A 26,929-nucleotide genomic window follows, 5' to 3' on the forward strand; every position below is an offset into this window, starting at 1 on the left:
AGTGCAAAACATTTTTGACAAATGCAAAGAATACCCAATAATGAATAGAGAGCAATTCCACTTCTCCCTTGTCCATCTTTCCCTCCTTATTCATAGGCTTTTCATAGAATCTGACACATTTGTAGACTTGTATACCCAAAGCTGGGTTTAGGGTTAAGCTTTTGCGCACCTAACTTAGCTTCTCTTGAAGATGTGATTAGAAATAGTAGGTAAAGCCATCAACCGTGGTGGTCAATGAAGATTTGATGGACAACGAGGGTCGGTAGAACTAGCAGACACGAAGCATTTGCACCTTGACAAGGATTTTGGTACACATTGGTAGCTGAGTTTTGGTCATCATGCTACAATTCAATTCTCACAACCATTATAAACTAATCAAATTAAGCCAACAATAACTAGCTTTCACAAAAATTAAAACAAATCAAACTTGGTCTTTCCTTGTTTAAAAATAAAGTTCCACTGTAAGTTGAGGGAGATTATAGTGGAAAAAGGTCTTTGAATTGACATATTTACAACTCCTAATCATAGCTATTGTAAAAGATGCTATGACCCTCACTCCGATCCTTCAAGTTACAAGTTTTCTTTAAGAAAAAGGAAAAACAATGGGGGATAAAAAGAAGTGAATTCATAAGGCCACCAACAAAGGAATTTTCATCTTTGTAAGCATCATTTAATTTCAAATAATGTTGTTTTGAAAAAGAAAAAAAGAATGTAGGTCATCTACCCTCATTGGCTAACTGTAAAGACCCTTCTCTCATCAACTTCAAGCTTATGCTGTTGAATCTTTCCCGTGAATATTGCCTGGATGCTTTTCTCCAATCTGTACCAGCCTTCATCATAACAGCAAACTCCTCGTAACTGATGCGCCCATCCTGCAAGATGACCATACAAGAACGGTTGCGGTTTATGTTATTGTTCATGCACACACTACTAATTAAAAGGAATGTTATGTGTACATATTGATATTCACACATAACTTGATTACAAATATTGATACATACACATATCAAAAGTAATTAAAAAGTAATCTTACAAAATGAAGGCATTTTAACTAGTCTATTGACTTTGTTCTTAGGATAAGCATTTTCCGCATAAAGACAAACTAAAAACTACAATTTTCTTGACAAAAAAAAGAACCTAAAGGCAACAACCAATACATGGCAAGGTTAATTATTAGGGGAAGGCTTGAAGGTTTAAAAGTAGGGCCATTTAACCATGTAATCTGGAATAAAACATTTTGGATGAAGGATAAAGCTTTTTGGTAATTGTATCTAAATTGTTTTTCGAACCTTATCTGTGTCTACGTCGTGCATAATTGCATGGATGACTTCCTCACCACCTATGTCAACATCATCAGTTAAAGCATTTCTTAATTCTTCAATTTCTATGTAACCACTTTGGTTTTGATCGAAGAATGAAAAGGCTTTATGTAGGTGCTCGTCATTTGCCATCCTTTTAAGGTGAACCATAACAGCAACAAACTCTCCATAGTTGAGAGCTCCATCCCCATCAACATCAGCCTGTAGCAATCAGAAATCAATTAGTTACTTCGAAAAGTCCCCAAAAGGAACTAACATGCAGGACCATTCCCTTGTCTCTTTCTTTTGTAAAAAGTTTTCTTTTCTCTTTTCCAAAATTTCATATTTTTAGTTTGCTTCTTGAGATTTAAGATGATGCAAAGTAAGGCATATTATTATGCAACCCCAGATTAAAAGTTAGAAGGCAAGTTGGCGAAGCACAAATTAATACTTACCGCTTCCATTAGTATTTGAAGATCTGGATCAGGAATATTTTGCCCCAGCTGTTGTATCCCGCTTCGTAGCTCCTCTATGGTTACCTTGCCCTTGTTGCCAGCGTCCATCATTTGAAAAGCCTCTTTTATGCCAGCTACTTCCTCAAGTGACAAATGGTCAGCTATGACCTATGCGTGAAATAGTCAAGGGTTCAAACATTGAATATATGGTTAACTTTAACACAACATACAAGTTGCTCAACATAAATGCCTTCAATAACTATGGAATCCCAATAAATAATTTCAAAACATTACCCCTAGAGCTCTTTTTTTCAGCTTGTTCATTATAGAAAATTGCTTCAACCTTGCTCTCACAGTCTCACCAAGCGGGACATTTGGGGCCTTCTTGGCATTTTGAATCCAATGATGATCTACAGGAAAAAAAAAAAAAAAGAGGGATTAACATCTCATGTAAAGCAATAAAACTTTGGAAAATATAAGATATCAAATTACTACCAAGCACTTCCTGAGCTGTCAACCGCTTCTTTGGATCAGGATTTAGCATTTTCTTCACTAGGTCCTTTGCATTATCTGACACTCTAGGCCAGGGGTCCCTCTTGAAGTCAATGGCAGATCGAATAATTGCTTGTGCTACCCCTTGTTCAGTTTCTACAGTGAAATTATTTGAAAAATAATGAGAAGGAAAAAATAATAAATTAAGCAAGGAAATACACCAGCAGGAGTACTTTGTTCAAGTTGATCCAAATAAAAGATCTTTGATAAGCAAAAGCATTCCAACTCGTGTAGAACTTGTAAAGAATCAAAATAGAAACAGTGGAGAAGAAATACAGACCTGCCCAGAAAGGTGGAACGCCACAAAGTAAAATATACAAGATAACCCCAGCACTCCAGATATCAACCTCAGGTCCATAGTTGCGCTTCAAAACCTCTGGAGCCATGTAGTATGGACTTCCCACTATCTCGTTAAATTGCTCACCTATAGAATATAGCAGCCTTTAGCTACACTTGTTTTGTCATAAGGTAAAAACAGAGATGAGGTAATGATGCTAAAACATGGACTTCGTAATGATGCTAAAACATGGACTTCAAGAGTGGAGAAAAAAACATTAACCATGCAATGTTGAAAAGTAGTGCAATACCAGGTTTGAAAAACACAGACAATCCAAAATCTATTGCTTTCAAAGAGGCCGTTTCCTTCTTATTTGCAAATAAGAAGTTCTCTGGTTTGAGATCCCGATGCATTACTCCATGTTTATGACACATCTGCAACGTAAAGTGCAAACAAATCAGAATCTTTCACACTAACATAACCACAGAAGAAAAAACACATTATCATGCAATCAATTATATGTATATGTAGAGAAAAGTATCTTCAGTGCATAGAATATTATTATATCCAAAGGTTCAAGATTCAAACGTAGCCAACATATCACCTAAAAGAACATATAAGCCAATTAAACATGACAAACAAGGAAAACTAAAAATGAAGACACCATATTGTCTGCATAGTAATATTTACTTTTAACATCAAATAACGAGAAATTCAACCCAGTTAGCAGAATACATAGCAACACGACTAGAGAATATCCAATAAGGGAATGGAGGACATTCAACTCACCACATGGTTCTCCATTTACATTTAAAGTTCATAATATAACGGTGTCAACAAAAAAAAAAATGTTATACGAATCACCTTTACCCTAAGCAAGAATATAACAAATGAGACATACGATTCAGCCAACACCATAAACACAAGCCACATCATCTTATGTTAGATCAAATCTAATGTAAGAACAAAATTATCAAATTTCAAAACCATACCAATTATAAAACCAAATTAACACAACAGAACCATAACAAAATTTAACCTGGACAACTTCAACAATTGTCCTCATTACGCCTGCAGCGGCCCGTTCTGTGTAATGACCCCTAGCAACAATGCGGTCAAACAACTCACCACCCTCGCACAACTCCATCACAATGTGAACTGCATCATCATCCTCATAAGTGTCCTTCAATGTCACAATATTTGGGTGTGGAGGCAAATGCCGCATTATCTCAACTTCCCTCCTCACATCCTCAATATCCACCGCAGTCCTTAGCTTTTTCTTCGATATTGATTTGCAAGCAAACTTTTCGTCTAAGGATGCCTCTGTGCATAGATATGTTACTCCGAATTCGCCTCGGCCAAGCTCGCGTCCCAGGTCGTATTGGGCCGAAATGTCTCGACCTGTAGGGTCTTTCAAGACACACAATTTCCCATCACCATCTTTTCCATTAATGCCACCGAAATCTGTTGCAAATGGGTTTGTCTTGTTGTTGATTTTCTTCTGCTTGTTCTGGCCTGATGTGCCTAGAGTTACACAACAATTTCCCATGAAATCTAAGCCTCGAAAGTTTCACAATTTCCAGCCTTTTCTCGAGAATTCTTGAGGACCCAATTGAGCAGAAAGGTCGATAAATAAAAATCTGAAGGGGAAATTAGAAAGAAATCAGAGAAAATTAATGACAAATCCAACATTTGAGTTCCATAACATTTCCAGCTTAAAGATTTTTAGATTTGGCAGAAACCATATTTAGAAATGTGGGATATTCATGCAGAAACAAATAAAAAATTCATGATTCTCCAGTAAATCCAAATATAAAAACAGAAAAGAAAACAAAAACAATCAAAAGATCAAAAGATCAAAAAAAATGTAAGAGAAGAACAAAACCTTTCAAATTTTGGGGAATTTGAAGGAAACCCAGATGAGATTTCAAGGTAAATTATCACCTAAACCTAGTTAATGAAATAAACCAAAGATTTAGCAAGGTGAAGAGGAATGTAAAATGAGAAGGTGTGAAAACACCATGGATTTGCAGAGAAAGAGAGAGAGAGAGAGAGTCAAAGCTCTTTGATAGAGGCTTTTGTTTCTCTCTCTTAAAATCCTCTATTTTTCCTTCTCTCTTGTTTTTCTTTTTCTCTCTTTAAATCCAAAATTTTGATTATGTTTGGGAGTCAACCATCAAAGGAAAAACAGAAAACAAACCTCCTCTTGCTTTTTCTTTTTTTCTTTCTTCTTTCCTCCCCTTTTCTTTTTATTTTCTCCTTTGCCCAAAATATCCAGCTCAACCTTGCAAAGTTACAAGTCACAGACTTTTTTTTTTCTTTTTTTTTTTTATCATTTTTGGTAGTTTTCATGCCTTGTTACCGTTGGATCAGTTATCGATAATTTTCCATCAAATATTTGTTGTTTTATCCATAAATAGTTTTTTTTTCTTCAGTATAATGACAGAAAATGTGACAAGAGGAAAAGAATGTAAAAAGAAGTTAATTTTTATTTAAAAAGAGTTTTTTTTCATATATAAAATAAAAGTAATTCTTGCTATTTATTGAAAGTAAAATAATTGTTAGTTTTAGTTTTAATAGTTGAATTTTACCCAACAGTTCAACAAAAGTTGGTTGTGGGTTCTAAAAACCAAAAAACCACCTCCCAAAAATATTTACTATAAAATACTATGTATCTAACGAATTTTGAAATGGAACTATTATTGGAACAACAAAAATCTCATTGTACACTCATCAAAAGTATATATATTTTTTCCAAATATAAAAGGTTTATAGTGTATAATGAAAATTTTAGAGTGCCAATAATAATTTCTTTTGAAAAAAAAAAAAAGAAAGATTATGACCCCATTTTCCATGAGCTAGTGGTGGTCAATCTATTGCTTGATAATGTTGAAAATTTATATATGTGTTATTTCTTTATTAATTCAAATTGACAAAAGGGTATAAATACGTGAGAAAATTAGAGTATTAGCTCATGTACTTTGGCTCAATTAGAGCTTTGGTCTTGAACTAAAATGTTTTAGTATTGGTCTCTAACTTGTCATAGTTTGGTCTAGAACTAAAATGTTTTAGTATTGGTCTCTGACTTGTCATAGTATGAAAGTTGGGCGGCGAGCTGGGACCTAGCGCCTAGGCGCCTAGATGGGGCCTAGGCGGACTAGGCAGATTTAAATAAATTTTTTATATATTATATTAATATAATTAATTATTTTTTATGCACACAATATGATGGCCCATGAAAAAAAAAAAAAAAAAAAAAACCATTATCCAAATAATTCATATAACACACACACACACATATATGTTATATATATATATATATATATATAGGTTATATATGAGTTTATTATACATTATATGAATATATATCCAGACTTTTAAAAAGATAAAAGCCCACGTAGTGGGTGATTTGATAATTAAAATCCATTGACTTGTGCACTTCACCTCTCACATTACCCAAGGTAGAGCCCAAGTAAAGTAAAATACCTTTCCCATTAAATCTTTTCGGTTCTTCTTCTTCCTTCTCGCTTTCAGAACCACAAAGTGAAATTGCAGCTCGTGCCACCACAGTTGAAATGTCAAATTGCCTTTCTTTCTCTCTCTTCCCTCATCTTCTCATAGACTGCAAAGCTGCAGAAACTCGCCAAGCCTCTACTACTACGTATAAGACCAGAAGTTGCAAATTAAGAGTTGCAGTGAATGTGGGATTTGCAACAGCCTATAGTGGCCCCTAGTGCCACCTAGACCGCCTAGTGAGCGCCTAGGCGGCCGCTAAATCCTCTCCACCTTAAGTGATCGTTTTGGTCGAAATCGAGTTGGGGCTTCGCCATCCAGTGCCTAGGCATTGCCTAGGTCAATTTTTAGAACACTGGTGTTAAGTAATGGCACTCTTTTGTAACGTTGTTAGAACTTTTGTCTAAAATAACAAGCTTTAAGGGGCAAGTGAGGGACATAGGTTATAAAAGTGCTAAAAGAGATGTCAAAATTTGAATATAAAATTTAAATTTGAACCTATGTGGCACAAATTTAAATTTGAATGTGACAACCCGTCCCTAATTTTACGTTTTTATTAATTTTAAAAGCGTCAATTTATGAAAATGCCCTAGAGACAAGGACTTTGACTTCCATTGACCAACGGTTTGAGATATGTGGGACTTATTCTTTTAGCGTATCCTCATAGTACTCGTTGGTAAAAACGCATAGGCGAAAGCCGTTTGCAAGTTCGGATTATAACGATATAGTTATGGATGTTTGAAACTGGTTATATTTAAAGTTATAAATTATTTGAATTCTCACTTTGTGGGAAGGTGGCCCAATCGGATTTATGTTAGTAAAAAAGACTAATTAGATAAAGGAGCGAGTAACCAAATAGAATGGGAGGAAAAAAAGAAGGCAGCAGCCAATCAGAGAATGGGAAAGAAGCTCCTAGCTCTTTCCCGTGCACAACCTAAAACCACATTCGCGACCTTCCATTTTCTAAGGCCGATTCCGGCCAACTCCGATGGATTTTTTTCGACGCCACCACCACCATCTTGAAGCTCTCATTCCCCTCTACGAAACTTAACCAAGAACCACCTTTATAAACCACCACATGTGGTGGGGTGAAGCCACGAAATCCTACGCGTCAAAACCATGTCCGGCCACTCTTTTCAAATTTTCGGCGAATTGGCAAAGCAATGGCCAATGCCACCACTTGGGCTTTGTAGCCCATCATCCTAGGAGAAAATCCCAACCAACCTTGATCCCGTTGGACCACCGTAGACGACGAATCGACGCCGGGAAGCTTTAAGCACCCGCCGGCTTTGTGGGAAAAATTGACCATCTTCCGTCCACTTTTAGACTTCGTGGCAGGTATGAAAGTTGTTCCTCTCTTTGAGATCTTCATTTCTATGAAATTTGAGAATTTTTAGAAATAGTGGAATTTTTCGACAAACCGTGGCAGCTGGCAACCACGCGCGGCAGCGCATGGGCCGAGACTCCACCTGACCTTCCCAGACTAATTTTGAAGCCCCAATTCCATATTTGACATCCGTTTAGTGAAATTATGATGTTTAATATAGTTTCATAGTTGACCACCTAGTTGGCCATTAAGAGGTCCTTGCATGAATTGACTATCCAATCGTTGGATCATCATCAAATTTTAATACAATATGGTATGTAATATTTGAGGATACTAGAAACTTACGGATTAGAAATCTAACATACAGATCTTCCCAAATTGGATTTGTAAGCTCGTAAAATAAAACGTTGACTGCCACTTGAATTGGCAATTGGCGGAGATTCAATCGTTGAATCATAATGAAACTTTAGTCTTATGTTCTAGAAGTATAATGTGGATCTTTAGAAGTTTCTGATCAGAAATCCGAGATGCAGATCTTCCGGATTGAGTTACGTAGGGTTGTGGACCCTACCGTTGATCTTTGACCGAATGTTGACTTTTGGTCAATGGATCTCAAATCATTTCAGAATGTCATTCGGATGTGTTTTATGTAAATTACGGGTTCTATGGATAAGTGTTATGAGACGTGACTGAATAATTGTTTTAGGTGAGGATTGTTCATGACGTCTCAATATTCGTGCTTGGGAGTTAAAGCGCTAATCTAAGGTGAGTGGGTCTTTTCCCTTCTATCGTGTGTGTATATATATATATATATATAAGATTGACGTCTCCACAAATGTTTATAAATTGAATATTTCATATAATTTTTGTGAATTCTTTGGAGGACTAGTACGAACTACGAATGGCTTGATCCCTGTTTAGGGTACATAGGCAGTCTAAAGAGATGTTAGATGCAGCCATATAATAAATGAGACTAAATAATTGAGACAATAGCCTTGTTTGGGGAATTGAGCAACGTGAGGGACACTGGTGAAAATGTGAGATTTAACCCTATGATTTGGTGGTTAAATGTTGGTCATAAATCAATGTGTGAAGAATCAAGAAATTGAAGTAAGGAAACGTAAGTAATGATAGTTAATTAAACTAGTGTCTAGTTGGGCTTATCACCGATAATTATTCATGAAAATAAATAGTTTGGAAGTGGGGTGTTATAGATTATGCATTTCACGCCATGTTATATTTATATATTTGGAAACACTATGTTATGGTTGAGTTTTAGATTGCATCATGACATATCCATATGTATATTATCTACACATAATTACTGTAAATGCTTTGAAGTGCGAAGAGGAACGCAGGATGCACAGGTAAGTTCAGGTGAGTTTATGGTGTTACTCGAAATGATCGAGTTATGGCATGACTATATTTATGTTTTAGGTAACTCTGACATTATCGTATAGGTTGTAATCATAGGCAACTCCGACACTATCGTACAGGTTGCCCATGAGTCGTACATGTTATGTTGAGATGCATTGAGAGCTCATAAACCTGCACCCCGGTGTTAGTGCTCCCGTCCGTGGCCAAGGCACAGTCCTTCATGTGATGTTCACCTCCCGCACCTTACGCTCACCTTGGATCCAAGGTAGGTGCACAGTTATGTCGTACATACCACAATAGGTGGTCCCGACTCGTAGTTGACCTGCAATTATTCGCATAGTCTTCACGTGATCGTAGCACTTGAGCGTATTTACACCCAGTCATGTCGTACATACCACTTTAGGTGGTTCTGACTCATGTGCAGGTAGACTTATTTAGCTATTGATTCAATCGTACAGGTCACTATAGGTGACTCCGACTTGTGTACTAGGATTGATTGATGAGATATGGATAAGTCATACATGTCACTATAGGTGACTCCGACTTATGTGCTAGCATTGGTTGATGAGATATGGGTGCAGTCGTACAGGCCACCATAGGTGATTCCGACTTGCGTGCTAGTATGGGTTATTAAGCACATGATTATTTATATTGCTAATGAGATGTTGAATAGTGGTATATTTCTGGATTTACTGTTAGTATACATTTAATTTCATACTTCTACATAGTATAATTTTCTGGAAATTATACAGGTGTTACGGCGAGGGGTTACTGCATTTGGTAATTGAAATTGGTTTGAAAAGTTTTGTTTCACTCACTCACATGTTCTATTTTTGCACCCCTCCAGGTTCTAGCAGCAGAGTTCTGTATTGACGAGGATTTGTGGCACTTTTCAGTACAGATGTTTTCTTATGATGGTATAATCATTATCTTACCTTACTGTACTATACATATGCTCTGTATTACACGTGAAATGGGTCCAGACCCGCTCATTGCGCACTCGTGTACTGAAGCACTTTTAGATTTTAATTTATTCACATTTTATACATTATCACACTTTATGGTTTCGTCACCTTCCAGGTGTCGGCCAGCACAGCTCGATTCGGGGTCCTAGTGGACATTCCGGGTCGAGGTGTGTCATTAACCCTATGTGGCACTTTGACATCATTTACAGTTTTTCTCTGTTAAATTAAACTATTATTTTATTACATTAACAATAATAAAAAATATTCTAATACAAAAATGATAATAAAATTATAAAATGAATTTAATAATCAATTAAAAAAAATATTTGAAGATGTTGTTTAGGTAACAGATGTCTTCAGTCTTAATGAATTTGTACCTACAAAGCAATTAAACACTTTTGATCAAGGACCAAAGCCACGCATCTACAGAGGTTGGGGGAGGTTTACCAATGGATCTCTGATGCCTAAGTCAATTCTTCTGAAGAAAAAAAGAAAGTTTAGGGCTTAATTGCGTATAAAAAGCTTACCTTAATTTGGTGTAGAATGATGTATTTATAGAGCATAGGGCCATCCACATGTCTAGGGTTTTCCACGCCATGTATCATCATGTAGTTAGTCAAGTTGTGTCATCCATTGGATAAAGGAGAGAATTATCCCAAATATATTATAAGTGAAATAATATTTTGGGATTATCTCGTAGTATCCTTGATTGGATTTTATTGTGATTCCTTGCCTAATTAAGTTGATTTTCAATAAGGAATGCTTTATAGATAGGATTTGGTTATCAATTCCATCTTTAATTTCCTTGACTTTTCTCCTTACCATGAGCAGAGGAGTTTGGAGAAGTTGTAGTCATCAGCTCAGGTCTTCTTGGTGGTCGTACTACTCGTGGAACTGATTTGAGCCTCGCCATTTTAATGAGAGCATTCTCATTTCTTGTGGGTAAAAGTCCCCATGTCAACTCTAGGATTTTTCAAAATATTTTTTTCTCCATAAAGGCCCCCACACATGCTATGCTACAGTAGGGATGTGCAAGAGGTGTTGAAATTTCAAGTTAAGTGGGTTCGCCAAAAGTGGATCATCGACTGCATTGGATTATGAGATCTAACTTGTAGTGAAAGTCATTTAGGAGATGAGTCAAACTGCCTATATATTATTTAATTTTACCTTAAGCGGAGGATTAAATAAAGCTAAAGAATAACTATTTTCCAAACATGAAAGAGAGAAAACCAAAGGAAATTGTGCCCATTCCCCCAGTTTTCTTCTTTGCTTACCTCGTGAAGAGTTGACTGTCACCTTTTTTGTTGTTGTTGTCTCACCAAAAGGTAAAAAAATTGTTCTTCTCTTTCATGTTGCTACCACGAGGTAACTGAGGTGTAGTGTATCAGTGGGTTGCAGGGCCTATTCGGAGTAGATGCTAGCACCAATGCAGGTTGGGCTTGCTAAGTGGGCTGCTAATATAGCTTCTTAGGATGAGTGCATGGAGTGTTAAGCTGCGGCTAGGAGCTGTATATCTGAATTAATGTGACTGGAGTGGCGGAGCAGGAATTGGTGCGGCTGGAGACGATAAAGTAGAAGGTCGGCATGGCTGGAGTCGCAAGAGAGGCCCATGGCCTCATTGGTACGTTGGCCAATTTGTTGGACCTTTAGTTAAGAAGAAATCAAGGACTTCCTCTGATATTTTGGGAGTTCTGCGGCTTCTAGAAAGTTTGTTATCGAGCTATCTCCTTCAAAGGATAAAAAGGAAGCTGCTGAGCCTAGGAAATCTTACTCCAAAAGAAGCTAAAGTCTGTGGTTAATTCTGGATCGACTTTTGAAAGGCTTGCTACTATAAGAAGCGGGGATGTGATATAACCTGTATCTTAAAATAATGTATTTTATTCCCGAATGATGTGAAATGACCATTCCGATCAGCCTTACCTCGGCCTTTGAAAATCCTAGTTCTACACAGACCTTTCAGGGTCACTCTTAGTATTTTCCAACAGAGCTCGATCCAAGAAATATGTAGGTGAAAACCGTTCATGAAATTCAGTTGTAACGATAGAGAAATATGTGAGCAAAGTCAGAGGTACTTCTGCCATTTAGACCTTTTATAAATAGAAGGCCCCAAAATTATTGGAGACACTTACCTGTTATAGAATGGTAACCTGCGTGTTTGACCCTTTCGGGTTTTTCGACCTGGTTCTGTAGAAAATTTCTGACGACGATTCATACTGCTTTCTGGCAAATTGATCGTCGCCACCAGCACCAATGGGTAACCCTCGATCCTATAAACTAAAACCACCTAAATTTTAATAAATTAGACCAATGGTTTTTTCTTGAACAAAAGTAATAATTTGGGAATTTTTTTAGGAAATCACAGAAGAGATCTAGAAATATTTGAAGGAGAATCTCACCGTTAAATTCGGATCGTCGCACCTCAAGATCAACAAATCCGACGATTGAAGTTAATTGGGAAAGTAACTATTAGAACCAATTTCGTGCACCACCATGGATGGTGGAAGCACAAATACGAGTAACCTGTAATATAGCAAACAATTGTGAGCAAGCCTAAGACTGGGGAAAAGGGTGTGCCAGCCAAAGGCTATTCGATGGTCAAATTAGTAAGAAAATATAAGAATCTAGTGGTGGCCAAGATGATTATGTTACCAGAGTTAAACCCTCGATGGCTATATTTATACTAGTCGGGAAAGAGACCTTTTTAGGATAGAGACCTTATTATAAGCTGGGAGAATCCTAGAAGATATCTAGAAGTAGATATTGTACCCTCTTAGGAGTTATGATTCCTTGTTGCCCACTCCAATTCCTAGATTATAGGAACTCCAAGACTTATAGAAGATCTAGTTGATTTCAGACTGAATCAGATCCCTACGAAATAAGCATGGTTATTCCAGTGAAGTCGCTCGAACTTTAACTATTGCTCCGAGACATAATGATGGTGGCACAATTGTTTTGTTAATCCAGCTCCACTTAAAGCTGTTAAGTTTATAACCAGACTTCTTAGGTAACTGTATTTTAATCAGCCTTACTCTGGCTCTAAAAAATCATGGTCCCACAATGGCCCTAACTATGTATCTAAAAAGCACTTTTTCCGTTTAAGGATGGATAGTTATCTAAAGACCATGCATTTCAGAATAAGCTAGACTACGTTTAGTTTGGTTTTCTTTTTTCTAATGGTAATTTGATTCTTTGTGGAGTAATAAAGACATTTTGGATTTAGACATGCAATCTTGAGCATCGTGCCATAAAGATCATAATGATGATGAGTATCACATGGGCACACTTTGCAAAGAGTGGCCATTGGCGATATCTATTGCAATATGCACACATTGCTGATTGGACTACCTCAGCTAACTTGGCTAAAGAATTTTATATGTATCAGAGCTCTGTTGGAATAAAATTCATCTTGGGGATTGCCTACTATAGATGCCCCTTTTAGACCTGCTGAACACATGGTTGGATTTTAGAGCCACCCTCAGATGATTTCCGGATCGGCTTTTTAACTATTCCTTCAATTGCGTACAATCTAGGTTTGAATGTTATAACCCACAACCTTTCTAACGCACTAAGCTTCTAAGTTAGGGCACCATGTGTGTGTGCCCGTAGCCTGCCAATCATAATCGTGCTTATTATGGCTCGAGTTTCCCAAGTTGCTAACTAAGCAATACAAAATTGGCTAAAAGAGACTACTCTGATAGTGTTACTTTGAATTTTTTAGACTTACAATCATGCGAAGTTTTCAAAGTTTACGTTTTGCCCAAGTGATTGAGGTATTCTATTCATCACCAAAAAAAGAAAGACACAAACTTTGAACATAAGATAAACAAACTTCATAATTTCTTTATTGATAAAGGAAATATGATTGCTTGACAAAGGGGTGTGATTGAGTCCAAAAAGGATTGCTTATATATCTCTGGGAATGAGAATCAAATCACTCGTGTAGTTCTAGGAAAAGATGATGTAATATAAATTTTACATCAGTGATCATCTTTGACGAACAATCTATGACAAGTGGTTAAAGAGATGAGTTCTCCATGGATTTGTCTTCACGTAGACGGCGACATTCCAATTGAGTTTGGAATGGACGACCTACATATCCTTCTCAGTTTGCTCCGAGCTTGCCTTATCCTGGTATCTTTGTGTTTTCAAAGACTTTTCTTTGGACTAGATCCTAATAAGCTTTGAAGTTTAATGCCTTTATTGTAATATGATCGGATCTGTTGTTAGTAGGCGGCAAGTCGGACCTAAGCGCATTCTTATCGTTCTTCTGCGAAGTCAAGGTTTGACTTGAGGATTATTGGTATTCCATTATTTGATATACAGATTCAGTATTATGGTGACTTGGACTAACATGACGGCTTCTGCTTTGTAAACTATGGAAAATGGTGTTTTTCGAACTATTGTACGGTATGCCATAAGACCCCCGGCAGCTCTTTTGTCCATTTACTTTTCTTTTCGAGTCTTTTCTTTAAACATTGTAAGATGGTCTTGTTTAAAGCTTCTCTCTGCCCATTACCTTGTGTTATCTTGGAGTGGAAGTGAGATAACAGATCCTAAGTTCTTTATACGAATTTGTGACTTCTTAACTCGTAAACTACATCCCATTGTCTGTGAGTATGGTATGGGCAACTTTAAATTGGCAGATGATATTTTTCCAAACAAAAGATTTGACAGTCGTGCTTATGATTCTCGGCAGAGGTTCCTTCTTGATCCACTTCAAGAAGTAATATATTGCCACTATTAAATATTCCTTATTTCCTTGTGCTTTTTTTAGCGGCCCAATCAAATTGATGCCCTATTGCACGAAAGTCCATGACCCTATTAAAGTATTAAGTTCTTGTGCATGTTGATGGTTCATGGGGGCGTACCTTTGACATTTATCACAATTTTAGGCGCAACTTGTGGTGTCTTGACTCATGGTAGGCCAATAGTATCATGCGGTTAACACCCCCTTCTGTGCTAGCAATCTTCCTCTGGCATGGTTGTCGCATATTCCAGAATAGATGTCGTTTAGGACTGCAAGCCTGCCTCTAGAATATGAACGTCGATAAAACTATTTACGGATGATTATTTATCTCGAAGCCTTTTAAACAAGTTTCCTGGCCAAGTGGTGATTGTCAGGTAGCTTTCCGTCTATGATATAGTTGATGATTTCATCTATTTAGTTCTGTCAGTTGTCGATGGTTGCAATTACTTCTAGCTTCAGTTCGCAGATGCTTGGGACATTAAGGTATTGAAAAAGATCGTGCGCAGAAGGAAGTGGTCGACGGTCGAGGCTATGTTTTCCAAAGCGTCAGTGTGGCGATTTTCTCCTATCAAGATTTGCTGGATTTCATACAATTCGAATTTTTTTTAGCAGCAATTTAATTTTGTTCAAGTAAAGCCTCATCGTAGGGTGATGTGCAGCGTAGTCTTCTGTGACTTGGTTGATTATAAGCATCGAATCGCAATGGATTAACAATTCTTTCACCTGGAGGTCTACTTAGGGGTGGGCACGGGTTAGGCCGGGCCCAAATTTGGAAGAACCTAACCCTACCCATTATAAACTGTAACGAGCCGGGCCAGGCCGGGTAGAGAGATTTTGAGTTTTGGAACCGAACTTAACCCGACCCATTTCAAACAGGCTGGTTCAGGACCAGTCCAACTCTATTTTTCTTTTTTTCAAAAATACATTTTTATAAAACTGCACTGCAGCAGCATAGACATTTTCAAAAATTACAAGAGCTGCTTCAAGCTTCTGCACAGACAGATTACAGGAGCTATTCCAAATCCAAACAAAACGTAAACATTAAAACCAAAATAACATCCACATTAACATCTGCAATGACATCAAACTTCCAACATCATTCCTCATTGAATCTATAAGAAAAAGAATAACATCAAAATGACATCCAACCCCCAATATGTTCACATTATAATTATTCTATCTGAAGATTGTCAAGAGAGAGATAATAATTTGATAATAATTCAATCAAAATGTTAATGTGCCTAATTGTCAAGAGAGAGATAATGGAAGTATTTATTAATCAAACAAAGAGAAATATGTATTCGACAAATACTTTTTCAATTTCTTTTTGAAAATTGAAAAACAAGCCACTGAACTCATTTACGCAAAAGATGGTAGAATTAAAATGTTTAAACTTGGATTCCAAATCAAAGACATGTTTTTCTTCAAAGGAACTGTAATTCAAGCATGCCTATGTTACCTACAAATTACAATTACTGTTGGAAGTCTTCTTGAGCTCATACCCATAATCAAATTACATGACCTCTCCACAACAATTATCAAGAACACAGGAATTACTTATTCATAAATACTTCCAAAACAGAATGGAAAGTCTGGAACATTGTCTTCTTGTTCTTAATTCAGATATGAATAGGTAATTCCTTGTTTTGGTGTTAGTTTGTAGAAATGAATGAATAAGAATCAACGAATATCTTAGAGGTGGATGAAACCAAACCAATCATCCCAGGTATGGGCCTCATAAGTACTCATCGGTCATTGTCGATCATCTTTGGAATAAATTAAAAGCAACAAAAGAGACAATCAAAATCTGTTATTCATATACCATCGAAACTATTGTATCAGAAACACATGGAAGAAAATGGTACATGTATTTGTCTGTTCTTGATCATGGATTTGTTTGTCCTTTCATGACACAGCTTCCCATACTACTCAATGTTAGTACTGTGAGGCTTCATATCAAACTTGTGATCCACTTTACCTTCCACAGAAACTTTGCCTATATTGAAAGCAAAAGCTTTTGACTATTTTTATCAACCTCAAAACTAAACAATGTACAAAGAAGAAAGAAGGTAGTAAAATGGTGAACAGGAAAACAGAAGCAGGACATATAACTTATGACTTGATGAACAAATTGGCCGTCAATAGAGCTATACTTATTAGGGAACAAGTTTCAGCAGGAAAACCCATCAATCTGTAACTAATACAAAGTTATAAATCTCCTCAAACCATACCTGTAGATTAATGAAAACCCATATGGGTCTTGGGTTTCCTCAACTTATTCCAGGAAGTGACATCGTCAGAGTACAAGACGCTGACGTGGATCTTCCTGAATCCGAACATTGGGCGCTCCAAATTCAGACCCTGCCCACACCAAACAATAGAGTTGATGCAATTGGTTTCTATTCCCAACCAGAGTTATCCTCACCTTATCAATTAAATCCTTCAAAACCCAAAACCCAAAAATCAAAATTAAAAACTAAAGTTTCCCAATTTTATTTGAAAAAAAAATTGAAAATTACCTGATTGGCCGAAAGAAGTTCGCGTCATTGATCTTCCAAAGTCGACAATTCTTCTTGAATCTTCTTTATCCTCGAAACCAACTTCATCTGGTTCGCATTATCTAGGTATGTTTGCTGGAACTCTCTCTCGAGCAGGTGCTAGACCACCGTTGGAGGAGGGTTTTGGGGGATGATTGACAAACAGTGACGGAGGGAAGAGATGACTGACAGAGAGTGATAGAGGGAGGAGATGACTGATGAAGAGTGACGAAGGGGAAGGGACGACACACGCTTGACTGTGAGAGATAATAAGCTCAGGGTCCAGTCTCTAGACAGAGTCGAAGACTCGAGAGAGAGAACCTAGGGTAAAACTTACAATTCAAATTGAATGGTAGCTTTATCTTCAATCTCATCTGTCCATTGTAATTACAAATGGGCCAGTCCCGGTACCCATTTTTCTATACTTCTGGAACCGGCCTGCCTTTAAATTTTCAAAGGCCCGCCCCGCCCCGCCCCGTTTCTCTTTTTAAAAATTAGGAACCAACCCATACCCTCCCCAACCCGTGGTTCCTATCCTCGTTTACCCACCCCTAGTTCTACTACCACCCTGAGTCCTGTTGGGAGCACCTTGTATTCCATTTTGTTATTACCTACCTTAAACTTGAGCTTTAAAGCTTACCCAAGTATATATTCATATGACGTTACCAAGATCATTCCTACCTATAACCCTTTTATATTCGATGATTTTTCTACGTAGAGTTTCTAAAGGCAGGGGTTTTTAAGCTATCTTTGAGAGTCTGCAATGCTCATAATATCTTATGCTGCTATAGTGAATTCTGCTACGAAGTCCAAGCTAATAGATAATCTCGTGTTGCCCCAACTCAATAGGCCATTTGGTGACCCTAGAAGATGTATTGAGGTTGTGCAGAATGGATCGCAGCGGATACTCCATCATCTGGACTACTCTGAATGATTAGAAGTATGGTCAAAGCTTTCTGGCTGCTGCTACCAACGTGAGGATGAGTTTTCCATTTTTTTGGCATCTAGTCTTTGGTTCAATAAGAGTTTTTGGTACATAGTATAATAGTTTCTACTCCCCTGACTCTTCTTGAATCAAGGTTGGATTTATTACGCAATCTGACACTGGCATATTTAGGTGCAAGTCTTCTCCGTTTACCAGCTTGGACAAGTATTCTTTTAACTTTGTAAAGGCCCTTTCACACTTGTCTGTCAAGTGTAGGCCTTTACTTTTCTTTATTGCAGAGAAGAAAGGTTTGCACTTATCGAGGGATCGTGAGAGGAATAGGCTAAGGGCGGCTGCTCTTCTTGTCGAGCTTTGTATCTCCTTCACAATTTTGGGCGATTACATCTTTATGATAGTCGTGATCTAATCCGGGTTGGATTTGATTCCAAGTTTGCTAACCAGGTACCCCAGGAATTTGCTTGATCCTACTCTGAAGGTGAATTTTTTTTATTTAACTTTATGTTGCATTTTCGGAGCAGATCGAATGACTCATGGTGGTGGATCAGATGGTCTTTTTATTTTTTCCCCTTGACGACCATGTCGTCTACGTAGACTTCTAGCTTTTCTCCGATTTTTTCTCTGAAGATTTGATAAACAAGTCTTTGATAGGTTACCCCTATATATTTAAGACCAAATGACATAACTTTGTAATAGTATGTACCTCGGTCGATAACAAAGAACGTTGCTTCCATGTCTAGTTTGTACATCTTTATCTACTTGTAGCCAAAGTAAACGTTTATGAAGCTTAGCAACTCGTGACCTATAGTCAAATATGTGAGCAGGTCAATCCGTAGAGGGCGTATGGATTTTTTGGGCACACCTTGTTTTAAGTTTGTAAAGCCAACACACACCCTCAATTTTCCATTTTTCTTCTATACTAGTACAGCGTTAGCCAGCCAGTTCGGATTATGTACTTCGACGATGAAGTTGGCGTCCTTGAGCTTATCAATCTCGGCTTTAATGATCTTGCTTTGTTTGGTTTTGGGATTTCATTTACGCTGGATAACTGGTCCAACAGTTGGGTCCAGGTGGGATCATGTTCATGTTCTCAATAGCGCAGCAACCCTATTGAGGGTGTAAAGGGTGGTTCTTCTCTTGCTGATGCTGTCAAGAATGCCCATCATTTGCAGGGAAAGTTTACCCTTGACCATTGTTTACTAAGACTTGGCTGACCAAGGTGTTTGAGATTTGAACCTTGATAACAAGGGCATCGTGGTAAGGAGAATGGACATCCTCTAGGTCTTAATCGAAGAAGATCAAGATATTGAAGTCAATGGTTAGTGGTTTGTTGATTGAAGCCATCATCTGCGGCTTCTTGCACGCCGTTTTTCTTTCTTTTCGGGTTTTTCCTAGATATTCTTGTTCATCGAATATGCAATTTTCTTGGGAAATGTTTCTTTCTTGCAGTACTGGATAGGATAAAGACTTTGAGCCTTCTGAACTTTCTACGGTGTATTTCGAAAACGGATCGTTAGTGTGACGCATCTGGACTCAGATCAAGAATTTCTGTTAAGATTTGGGTTGGATTAGCTGAATCAATGCTTCTTTAAAACAGGAGATGACATCTTTAAGATCTTTCACTCGCATCTTCAAGTCAGTGAGTCTTGCTGGTTCTTTGGCTAGTGGGCTCTCTCGGACATCTTATAGGGATAGGCATATCTCCATGAGATCTTCCCATATCTGATCTACAGTGAAAACCACATCGTTCTTAGGGTCAGCATCAAGCGTCGTCGTGGGGACAACGCAATTGCAGCAAGATGATTTAGGAAAGGCCTTCCTAAAGGTAGAGTGATTTGGTTGAGAGCAATATGAGTTAACTTTCAATGAAAACACAAATTGTTGAAACCAACTTCGTGCACTGAAATGGATGGTGGAGGCACAAATCTGAGTAATCTGTAAAATAGTAAACAACCGTGAGCAAGCCTAAGATGGGGGGGCTAACAAAAAGCTCTCCGACGATCAAGTTAGTAAGCAAATATAAGACTCAAGCGATTGACAAGAGAATTAGAGTTTGATGAATGTACTACCAGAGGTTAAACCTAGACGGGTGTATTTATACCAGTCAAGAGAGAGACCTTTTCAGGGTAGAATCCTTGTTCTAAGCTAGAAGAATTCTAAAGTATATATAAAAGTTAATATTGCACCCTATTAAGAGTTGTGATTACTTGTGGATTTCTATATTGTATGAACTCCAAGACTATAGAGGATTTAGCTGATTTCATATCAGGTCAGATCCCGTGTCCTGCAAAACAAGGATGGTCATTCTTGCGAAGTCACTCGAAATTCGTCTACCGCTTCGGAAGAGGATGATGGTGGCGGCATTAGTACTCCGTTAATCCAGCTTCACACAAAGTTGTTGAGTCTATGACTAGACTTCTAAGGTAACTGTCTTGCAATCAATCTTACTCCGACCTTAGAAAATCATGGTTCCACAATAACGAACAAAGTCTCATTCTCTGTGAACACGCAACAAAGATGCCCCCATCATTGCCATACTGATGGAATGATTTGCAAGGTAATGCGCCTAAATACAAAACAACTCGAGTGCATCGTAGCATTCACAAAGTTCACAAGGTTTGAAGCCAAGATGCCATGCATCAAAAGAACTAAAATGGTATGCATTCTGACTTACTCTAAAAAGCATGGCCTTTAGATAACTATCCATACTCAAGAGGAACAAGTTCCTTAAGATACATAGTTAAGGGCAATTGTGGGATCATGATTTTCCATATTTGGAGTAAGGTGAGTCAAAATACGCATACCTCAAAGTCTAGTCATGGACTCGACAACCTTCGCTGCAAAGCTGAATAAACGAAACAACGATGCCACCATCATCCTATTTCAAAATCAGTGGGCAAACTATAAGGACTTCGTTGAGATTGACCATGCTTGTTCTGCAAGATACGAAAACCTAATCCAGCAATGAATTAGTATGTTTTCTATAATCTTGGAGTCCTTACAGTTTAAAGATTGGCATGCGCCGTAAGTAATCACACTCCTAAGAGGATGCAATATCTATCCTTAGTTATCCTCTGACATTCTCCCTGTTTAATAAGGATTCTACTATCCTAAAATATCTCTTCCTCGACGCGTATAAATACATCATTCTAGAGTTCATCACTAGTAAGACATACTTATACTCTGGCCCACTACTTGAGTCTTATATTGCTTACTAACTTGACTGTCGAAGAGCTTTTGACTAACACTCCCGGTCTTTGGCTTGCTCATGTTTGTTTTCTCTTTTAAAGGTTGCTTGGATTTGTGCATCTCCACCTCTTATGATGGTGCACAAATTTAGTTCCTACCCTTTTGCTTTGTTGTACCGTTTTTGTTAATACAACGTTTCTCGAAAAACTTTTGATCAGAAAATTCTTTTTCCTTCAAGCATGATTGATGAATAAATTGAATATCAAATCATGCTTAACATACATATCATACATGCTATTTTATACAGACATAAAAATAACTTGGATTGCAAGTAAAACTAAAGAAACTGGATTGAAGTCGTGGTATATCAGTAAACAATCAATATGACATTCAATAACGTACGTCAATAACAGCAGCATATATGTTATAACGAAGAAAATTGAATTATGATATCACAATCGATCATTCACCATAGCATTCGGAAACAATTTATAACAATATTAATCTGATATTACACATAAATTGATGAACAGAAGCAGCATAAAATAAGATCAAGATAATTTAGCTTTGCATGCATGTATTCACATAACTGGAAGAGTTGACGCGTATGAGAAACATGCAGATTTTAATCGTGGTATCCTTTACAGGTCTTGATCACACAAAACTATGCTATGATACCAACTGTCAACTTTATCAGTTCATGTAATTACACATAAGCTTTACATACCTGGAGAGGACGACATTGTAAATTTCTTGATGATCAAACATGAGGACGAAATAGATTGAAGCACGTCTAAAAATCAGTATCAACATAGTACTCACAATATATGTAGAATTGTAGAGCATGTTTTAGTGCCATGGTCATTGAATAAGTAATTATTACTATTAACATTATTACAAGCACAAACTAATTCTTACCCCCTTCTATTTGTGAACATATTCTCATACAAATTCAAACCAGAACCAGTTTATAAGCTTAGCTGAAAGATGATTGAGCGCTTCCGTCTTGAACATAAATTTCTGGTGGCGGCTCAAAACTGGTCCTTTAGGATTTCTCTTTGAACAACTGTGGATGGAGCTGCCTCTAGTCCATCTATGGATGGTTTTATAACAGTGTAAAATAACACATTATAGAAAACGGTAAAAGCAAAGACTACAGCAGCCGTGATTGCAAAAAACGACCCTGAAAATTCCTCAACATGTTCATCTTTTGTTCGGTCTCTTGAAAAAGTCACATCCGGTGCTGCAACCAGTGAAAATAATTTCTAGTCAATGACCATGCCATGCCGTAACATCCACATTCCATCATTTTGTTTCATTTCTATTTCCTAATATAACTGCCTATGAAATTGAAAATGCTACTTCAGACATAATTGCTTCACATAATAGCAAGATCATATGAAATACCGTAGCTTTGCAGTTTCGATAAAGTAAAACTCCCTTAAAATTGTAATCTCACAATGCGGTTAGGACAACTTAATGCAAAACATAAGATTGGTGGAAGTAAATCATGGTCTTTCTTTTTTTGGTTGATGGAAAAATTCACTAAAAACGCAGTGGCAAAAGCCAAACTGAAACAAACAAGGGAGACAGAGAAATTGTTATCGGTACACAGCGGGAACATGAGTCCTACAGAACACGATAACAATCACTATCACTACCTTGGCCATCAAGGCGTCCAAAAAACTGGACACCAAATCATGGTCTAGAACAGAAAAAGTAAACACACACCATTTGCAGCCGTACTGTTTGTGATTGTCACGAAGAGAGAGAGAGAGAGAGAGAGTACCCTTTTCCTTTTGAGGGCGGAATTTAGTTTGGGAGCTGGATTGAAGTTGCTGGTCAAGATTTTTAAGGGCTTCTCTGGCCTTATCTGGGTCTACCTCAAACTGCTGTGACTCGTTCTCTACTGCATAAACAATACAGGAAGATGATGAAGAAGAAGAATTACGATATGGGTTTGTGTTCTTCTTCCTGCAAACGCCGTCGCCAGAATCTAGCAATTCAGAAATGCGTGTTTTAAGCTTATAACTTGTGAGAGAAAATGGTTGCAGCGATAATGGTGGTTTATTGTGAAGTGAAGGAGAATACAGAGGAAGCATTGATTTGAAGAAGATAAATGAAACCACAGCCACACTTCACAACTCGGTATGAGGTTTTATCGTTAACGGTACGTTTGGCTCGGATGTATCACTTAAGTTATTTATCCAACAGGATCATCTACGGATCCCTTTGGTAAGAATCCTGAAAATTCATGAATCGTGTCCGTTTATCATACATTATGTTATCAGTTTTTGTCAAGTATTGTTTGTGGTTAATTTTAAATAAAAATATTTAAAATAATTTTTTATCGCACAATATACGATGAATGAATAAGATTGACAGATCTCCGGAATCCTCACAAAAAGAATCCGATGAGGATCCCGAATAACATCAACTAACTGACACGACCCGGTTCCTGCTATATATATGGTCCAAACTAAACCGAGCATAAAAAATCAAGTTGACCAAAATCAGTTGAACTCGAACCGAACTGTGTACACCGTCCTCTTTTCGGTTTTGGAACTTAGAAATCGATACGGGCCAAACTAGAACAAACCACTCCAACCTCTTGATGTTAACGATAGCCTCCATGGACATTGGGTAGTAAAGATTTTTAAATAATGGGTCTTAATATCAACCAAAAAAAAAAAAAAATTATGGGGCCATTTCGTCAATCACCTAGCTAGTAGACACCTGTCAATTCCTGTCAACATAAGTCGAAAGTCTATGCCAACATATGTTGGCAGCTGCTATTATTTGTAAAGGCATGTGGATGGTGGGTGTAAGATACTATGGAGTAATTGAAGATTGCTAAGGATTTTCAACTAAAGTATTTCATTGAGCACATGATGCATAAAATAGAGTAGCACATAAAAAGAGAGAAAAGGAAAACAAATATGATAGAAGAAAATAGAAGTAGCAGAATGAGGTTTAACTTGATTTGCCCTAGTTGTTTATAGGGATCACATACAATAAACAAACATATATACATGGAGTTTTTGAAGTTGTTGGGGTCAATGACAACTAATGGCCCTAAAAAAGAGTGAAATGTACACTACGGTGAAAATTTAGAGACTGATTTTCTACATTTTACTCCAAAGAGTAAATTTTAAAATTAGTCCTTGTGGAACCTAGCTATATATATGTATGCCCATGTAAGTAAGTTGACGAAAGATAACCAATGCTCCACATTTTGTAATTCAAGGATCATAATTAACGAATTGTTAATTCAATGACAATTTCTGGACTAGGTTGAAAGTTCAATGATCATTTTTACATATTTTATGGAAATTCAAATTTCAAATGATATTTTCATACTTGTTTCATTGTTTTGAAAAATAATGAACATGTTAATTTTTTTTGGGTTTTAGAAATAAAAAAATGTGGTATCTTTTGATTTGACCAAATTAAAATGTGAGTCTATAGTGTACTCACTAGTGAGTATCCAAGTATCGTCCAAGAATAATATGTCTACAACTAGTCATAATACGTACTAATTAGTTAAAATAAGTGCAAACATACTTTATCCTTTTTGGTTAACAAATAGGATTCTTTTAGTATATTTAGTAGTATAGAGCGTAGATTTTCGTACAAAAAATATGGTAAGGCATCAATCCAAATTTTCCATGAAATGAGGTCCAATGTTCGATTCACGCCATTGGGTACACATTGCTTACCATGAACTAATTCTTGGATACACGTTTGCATCGAACCAAGAATTTGCAGTTAGGATTTCAATCAACACATATTGTACTAGTATGGGAGATCGTACGTCAATACTATCATGGATCTGGGTTTAATGTCAATGTCATGCAAAATAAAATCAGCACAAAAATTGGATTTGAATAATATGAAGCGAAGCAAGAGAGTCTCAGGCAAAAGATTGTTGATACATTGTAGGGTTTCATTCATTGTGATCTGCAAATCCACGAACTAATATGCGAAAAACAGTAAAAGGAAAAGAAAATCCTGCAAGTAATTATTTCACAGCATTTTCGAGATTAGTGAGAGGAATTAGAGAGGGGTTTTGCCAAGCATGTTGGCGTTTCCTCTCCAGGCATTATGACAGCAACACTTGGCTCTGCAGAGTCTTCTCCTGCTCTTTCTCTTGCATCACTACTGCTTCGTGAGTTGGACCAAGTTTTCTGACAGGCGCAGGTTAAAATCAGCAGTGCTAACCCAACAAATCCCATGATCAGGGCAGCACCGACGCTCGCCATGGCCTGTCCGAAGTGACCGTTCGACGTGGTCGCGGGGTAAAATGTTGCAGGCAATATGGCTCTATCACGCTCTCTATCTAGCTTATTTGATCGGATGAGAACAAATGGATTAAGTTTGATTATTCATCTATAAAGTTACAAATATGTACTTGGTTTAAGTTGAACGAAGAGTGGTTGGATTATTAGTGCTATTGCTAGCAAGGTTTCTACTTTCATATATTAGCCAAAATGTATGAATATGCATCAGTTAGCTAGGAATATAGTGTCACCATGTGTTAGGTTAGTGCTATTAGACTACTGCTGTATTTGGAAGCTTTAACTCAAGCACGTAAATGAGAAAATAGCTAAGAGTTAATTTGTCATTAATTATGCAGGAAAAATATCCAAATCTATTTACATTTATTTTCATTAGGGTTGATGGAAAAAAGATAGATACAACTGGCAGATACAAAGATGATAAAGCTACGGCTGTAAGACATTCTGAAATCACAATAACAAGACTTTGAATTATAGATTTAATAAAAGTTGACTTTGGAGTAATTATAATTTTAAATTAAAATTTGATATTTGTAGTTCTTTTATATTAATGAGATTTTAAATAAAATTCATTGTGAGATTGAAAATATTAAAAAAATAAACTATACTTATATAAAAAAAAAGTATAATTTATCTTATTGACATAATTTTTCATTAAGATAAATTATATTTAAATAAAACCTATGATTTGTCAATACTTATATTAATGACATTTTACTTATAAAAAATTGGCAATTTTTATACGGTACATTTTACATACAAAAATTTGGTACATTTTATACAAAAAAAGGTGGTACGTTTTATTTTATATAAAAAATAATGGGAACATTTTATACTAAAAAAAGGGGTAAATTTTAGATTTAAAAAATAAATAGGTCTTACATTAAAAGATGGGTATATTTTACATAAAAAATCGTACTTACAAAAAAAAATTGGTACATTTTACACATAACAACGTGGTACATTTTTAAAGACAAATGTACCCATTATTAATAAATTATTAGTGCAAATAAAAGGTCAAAAAAATGAGTACGAATAAAAGTTTGAAAAATATGGACCAAAAAAAACAAATAGATGTGTACAAACTAAACTTTGGTACAATTAAAAAAATGGGTTGCAAATTAAAATGGGTACAAACTAAAAATATATATATATATATATGATACAAATATATATATATATATATATATATATACATATGTATATATATCAAATGTAACGTTTCTAACACTAAACGAATATATTTAGGAATAAAATTTAATTATCTTGACATGTAAAATATTTTATTTATTGAAATAACTATTGACGTTTATTAAAACTAAGGGACCTTGATAAAAAATTGAAAAGGAATAAGGTTTCAGCAAGTCTAGGCACCATTTCTTAATTTTTCAAACTCCTAAGCATTAATCAGGTTGGTGACCAGCCGCCTAGCGCCTAGTCAGGGCCTAGGC

The 26,929-nt window shown here is 36.7% G+C and overlaps 2 protein-coding genes across 2 annotated transcripts; both read right to left on the minus strand.

The window, feature by feature from the left end:
- Positions 1–411: 411 nt before the first annotated feature.
- On the minus strand, positions 412–4,799 carry LOC137742618 (calcium-dependent protein kinase 8). The gene is made up of 9 exons (XM_068482530.2): positions 4,468–4,799; positions 3,622–4,222; positions 2,893–3,016; positions 2,586–2,729; positions 2,249–2,401; positions 2,048–2,163; positions 1,754–1,921; positions 1,290–1,520; positions 412–872 (listed from the first exon to the last, which is right to left on the minus strand). Exons 2-9 carry the CDS (start codon positions 4,129–4,131, stop codon positions 717–719), a joined length of 1,602 nt encoding a protein of 533 aa, XP_068338631.1. The 5' UTR covers positions 4,132–4,222; positions 4,468–4,799; the 3' UTR covers positions 412–716.
- Positions 4,800–21,929: 17,130 nt separating this feature from the next.
- On the minus strand, positions 21,930–23,333 carry LOC137741507 (uncharacterized). The gene is made up of 2 exons (XM_068481213.2): positions 22,970–23,333; positions 21,930–22,423 (listed from the first exon to the last, which is right to left on the minus strand). Exons 1-2 carry the CDS (start codon positions 23,280–23,282, stop codon positions 22,212–22,214), a joined length of 525 nt encoding a protein of 174 aa, XP_068337314.1. The 5' UTR covers positions 23,283–23,333; the 3' UTR covers positions 21,930–22,211.
- Positions 23,334–26,929: the final 3,596 nt, after the last annotated feature.

This window comes from Pyrus communis, chromosome 11 (genome assembly GCF_041283825.1).
Source record: "Pyrus communis isolate YQ-2024b chromosome 11, ASM4128382v1, whole genome shotgun sequence".
Taxonomy (NCBI): domain Eukaryota; kingdom Viridiplantae; phylum Streptophyta; class Magnoliopsida; order Rosales; family Rosaceae; genus Pyrus; species Pyrus communis.

Bases quoted from the DNA above. Each gene is read 5' to 3' on its own strand.
- LOC137742618 (XM_068482530.2), bottom strand. From the start codon at position 4,131: ATGGGAAATTGTTGTGTAACTCTAGGCACATCAGGCCAGAACAAGCAG. The intron at 2,730-2,892 runs GTATTGCACTAC...TATATTCTATAG, and splicing joins GTCTGTGTTTTTCAAACCTG to GTGAGCAATTTAACGAGATA. The intron at 1,922-2,047 runs GTAATGTTTTGA...TTTCACGCATAG, and splicing joins TGAAAAAAAGAGCTCTAGGG to GTCATAGCTGACCATTTGTC.
- LOC137741507 (XM_068481213.2), bottom strand. From the start codon at position 23,282: ATGCTTCCTCTGTATTCTCCTTCACTTCACAATAAACCACCATTATCG. The intron at 22,424-22,969 runs GTACTCTCTCTC...CACTGGTTGCAG, and splicing joins CCGCCCTCAAAAGGAAAAGG to CACCGGATGTGACTTTTTCA.